At 56.4% G+C, this 4,118-nt stretch overlaps 1 protein-coding gene across 1 annotated transcript in view; it reads right to left on the bottom strand.

Annotated features, from left to right (window-relative positions):
- Window positions 1-4,118, bottom strand: part of LTBP3 (latent transforming growth factor beta binding protein 3) — a 16,646-nt gene that overhangs the window by 11,093 nt on the left and 1,435 nt on the right. The window contains 8 exon segments of the mRNA XM_010837795.1: window positions 6-48; window positions 133-258; window positions 2,083-2,172; window positions 2,351-2,423; window positions 2,500-2,516; window positions 3,062-3,247; window positions 3,338-3,496; window positions 3,982-4,113. Of these exon segments, the coding sequence (XP_010836097.1) occupies window positions 6-48; window positions 133-258; window positions 2,083-2,172; window positions 2,351-2,423; window positions 2,500-2,516; window positions 3,062-3,247; window positions 3,338-3,496; window positions 3,982-4,113 (826 nt within the window).

Below are 4,118 nucleotides of genomic sequence, written 5' to 3'. Positions count from 1 at the left end.
AGATGCCCCGCCCGGCGCCGCAAGGCTCCGCCTCGCATTCGTTCACGTCTGAGAAGGGCGCGCAGGTGGGGAGACGTCACACGACGGTCGGGAGCCAGGGCCGCCGCCGCGCTACCCACTCTCCACGCTCACCCACGCAGTAGCGGTGCTGCGGATGCGACCGGTAGCCGGGATTGCAATGGCAGGAATAGTCCGAGGGTCCCGGGACGCACTCTCCGTGGCCACAGATGTTCTGGTTCAGTCGGCACTCGTCCGTCTCTGCGGGGGGCGCCCGGGGGAAAAGGGCGGCAGGTCAGAGGGGGCAGGCAGGGAGCAGTCACTTTCTGCCACATTCCCAGGGAAGAACTGGACACCCCATCACTCTCGACGCCGATAACTGAGCCTGGTCGCACTATGAGTTCAGATCTCCATACAGCCATGCCCCCCATCCTAGGATTCCCTACACTTCCATCACAGATAACCGCAAAATCACAACCCCAAGTAGCCCCAAACCATGATCCCAGGTCCCTGGCATCCCCACCTCCTCAAGTTCAGGACCCTTGATACTTCTCTCTCCACTTACTATACTCTGACTCCAGTCACCTCAACACTTCAAACTCTGTCGCCTCAATCACACCAATATCCTCCAGACAAGTGAACCAACACCCCTTGCCTTAGAGACCTGCCCACCTCCCCCCAATTCCAGAAGTTTTCCTCCCCCTCTCAAGGCAGGCAGGAGCTAGTTTCCTGGGAACCCTGGCTGGAACAGGTGATCAGACTCAGGAGGCCTCCTTACCTTCTTTCCTAGTATTCACAGTACTCCCTGCCTCCCACCTCTTCCTCCTTGTGGCCCCTCCCCTGAACCCTGCCCTAGGAAGCCCCAGGAAGCCCTGGCGGCTGAACTCCACTCCCTCCCAAACACACCTGGCCAGTGGGCTCTTGCAGGCTGTTCTCTCTGCTTAGAGTGACTCTCCCTAGTCTCCTTAACACCCCATCCTCTGATAAGTGTCCCCAAGTGCCTCTTTCTCCACATTCCCACAGCCCCCAGGCTGTCACTGGGTTATCCCAGCCTGTGCAGATTTCCTGGGCAGCCACCTTCCACTAGGAGCTCATCTAGCCTCCAGTTTTCAATTGGGTTGGTGGCTTCCTTGTGGCTGGAGTCCAACCAGACATGGGCTTGAATCCGGCTCAACTGTGTGACCTGGGATCAGCTACTGAACCTCTCTTAGCCTCAGTTTTCTCATCTGGAAAATGAGGCTAGCCGTGCCCACTTCACAGAGGTCAAGAAAGTTAAATGGTATTTAGTATGTAAAACTCTCCAGTCAGTGCCTGGCCCAGGGCAACTGTTCAGCCATAGCTAGCAATTATTATGATGCCCCAAACCATGCAGACACTTCCCACAGCCTTTGGGATCAAATCCAAGCCTCTTAAAGCTCCCTGAGCTGGCCCTCTCCTAGTTCAGAAACACTGATCTATGTGTGGTTTCTCTCTTCTCCATGAAACCAGGGTTTCATGTTTCCATGCCTTTGCCCAAACTTCTGCCCAAACTGGAATGTCCTTTTCCCCAACCTGCTAGCCCATTTCTTTCCCACATTTTGTCGTTAATTTCTAACACTCTTAAAAGCTCTGTTCAGAAAGGCTTCTCTCATTGCCATTCTACATATGATCACAACACCCAGACTTCCTTCCTTCTTCTCTGATTTACTTTTGCACAGCCCTTATGAGACACACTAGATTTGGACTCATTGATCTGTTTGCTGTCTGTCTATTCCACAAGGACAGGGAATTTTTGTCTGTTTTGTTTATTACTGTGTCCCCAGCACCTAAACAGTGCCTGTGCATAGTAGGTGCTCCATAAATATTCATTGACTGTGAATGCCTTCAGACTGGCCTGACCATCACACCACCCGGATCAGCTGAGGGCAGAGTGGCGTCTCAGAGTGTTGCACGCCGAGGCTTCCCCAGCCCCCAGCCCAGGGTCTGGCATACAGTAAGCCCTTGAGGGTGTCAGCCCTCCGGAAGGATTGGAAGGGGTGAGGGAGGAGAAACTCTAAGTTGGAGGCGTGGCTTACCTGGGTCGTGACCTAGGTGGGCGGGTCTTACCTGTGACTTGAGTAGGGGCGATTTCCACCGCACTGCGGGACGGGGGCAAGTCGGGCAGGAACTGGGGCGGCGGGGGCCAGGAGATCAGCTCTGCGGGCAGCAGCACACGACCATCAGCGGGTGAGGAGGCTGAGAGAGCCGCCCCTCTCCCCGCAGGTCAGGGGGCCGGCAACTCCACACCCAGCTGCACCGCCCCCTGGTGCCTAAGCTGTGAACTTCCCCGTCAGTGACAGCCCTTGAGGACTGGTCCCTACAGGGCCCAGCTCACCCGGGTAGGGCCGGGCAGGAGATACGGTGACAGTCGGGTGGCTCTGCTGCGCTGACTGCTCTTCAATCACTGGCTGCGGGCGACAGCAGCGTGAACCCTCTGTGTCTCCTCGGCCTCCCCGCCCCTCCCACCTGAGTTCTCATACTCACTGAGTCTGTGCTCACCCCTAGAAGGGAAGAAGATGGGGCCATTAAGTGTTGGGCTGGGAGAAGGGAGTCAAGTCTGGGATTGGCAGTTGGACATGTGTGGTCAGAGTCCCTAAGAGTTCAACGATCATGTCTCTGGGTCAAGCATCAAGGATTAGATCCTGATGTCTGGGAATGTTTTCATCACAGGTCAGTGAAGCGATGGCTGGACAAGGTCCTCAGCTTGGGAGCTTATAGCCAGGGTCAAATCCCTGAGTCAGGGGTCAGAGGGTCAGATCTAGAGGCAGCATTTGAGCTGCATTAGTGTCCTGATGTGGAAATCAAAAGTGTCTTGGTGTCAGAGGATTGAACCTGGAGGGCAATAAATGATCAAATCCCGTGGCTCAGGGGTGACATCCTGGGCTTAGTTACAACACTGGTTAGGGGTCAGAGTGTCAGCTCCGGGGGCCAATGCTAGTCTGGGATTAGGAGCTAGAGGTTAGACTTGGGTCCTGTGGGTCAAAGGTCAAGGTGTCAGACCTAGGGGTTCTGCAACTGTCAGGAAACAGGAGGGATCGGGCCAGACCTCTCTCTTCCTCTGTGTCCTCAGGTGGTGGTGCCCGGCTGGGGCTCTCGGGCAGCTGCTGGGGCTTGGGTGGCCCATCGGGGTGCAGGAAAAGGGAAAAGTCACTTTCGCCCTGAATGGTGAGCGTCTGGTGGGAGGTGAGGATGTGGTACCCCTTCCCAGCTGGGCAGATCTCCTTGAAGGCAGCTGTGGCCAGAGCAAGAGGCAGGCAAGTGAGCCCTTCCTGGAGAAGCAGGCTCACAGACAGCCCCCCAGCCTCAAAGGCCCCTGGCTCACCAGTGCCATCAGCTGGGCAGCGCTGGCACCTGGCACCCCAGGCCTTGCCGACACTGCAGCAGCAGAGTTGGCGGGTGAGGCGTGTGGTCAGGGGGTGCTGGCACTGGTGTTCAGGGCTCACCAGGCGGAAACACAGGCTCTTCTCCTCCGGCTTGTCCGCTGCAGGGGCCAGTGATGGGCATGGGCATCTGGGCCTGAACGCTGCCCACGCCCCTCTTCCCAGCTGCCCCAGACCTCACCTCTCTGGCACAGGAGGCCTTGATTCTCGTGTTGTCCCTGACCCTGAATTCATTTGACCCCTGAAACCTGTATTATTCTGACCTCATGTAATACCTGAAACTTCTGTGACCTCTGAACCCATTGAGCCTTGATTCTAGCTGCTCTAGACTTGATCCCTCCCACTCATCAAGCCCCTGGTCTCATATGACACTGCCTTCTCATAACCCCTGACCCCATGTGACCTCTTACTCCAGATCTCATGCAACTCCTGAACCCACTGATCCCTGACCCCATCTGTTTTAGATCTTGCTACTCTAGCAGTCAACCCTTGACCCCACTCTGACCTCTGTGACCTCTGATCCTTACTGTTTGGAGCCTTACCCTCCACCCATACTTGGTGACCTCCAAGGACCCCCGAGTCTCACCAATGCACTGTGTGCGGGAGGGGCCCAAGCTATGGCCAGGTGGGCAGACACAGCGATAGGAACCAGGGTTGTTGAGGCAGTCACCATGGCGACACATGCCTGGCATCGCGCACTCATTGATGTCTGCGGTAATAAGT

This window comes from Bison bison, unplaced genomic scaffold, assembly GCF_000754665.1.
Source record: "Bison bison bison isolate TAMUID 2011002044 unplaced genomic scaffold, Bison_UMD1.0 scf7180017864080, whole genome shotgun sequence".
NCBI lineage: Eukaryota > Metazoa > Chordata > Mammalia > Artiodactyla > Bovidae > Bison > Bison bison.
Note: the sequence above shows the minus strand (reverse complement) of the source record. Positions and strands in the feature narration are given on the sequence as shown.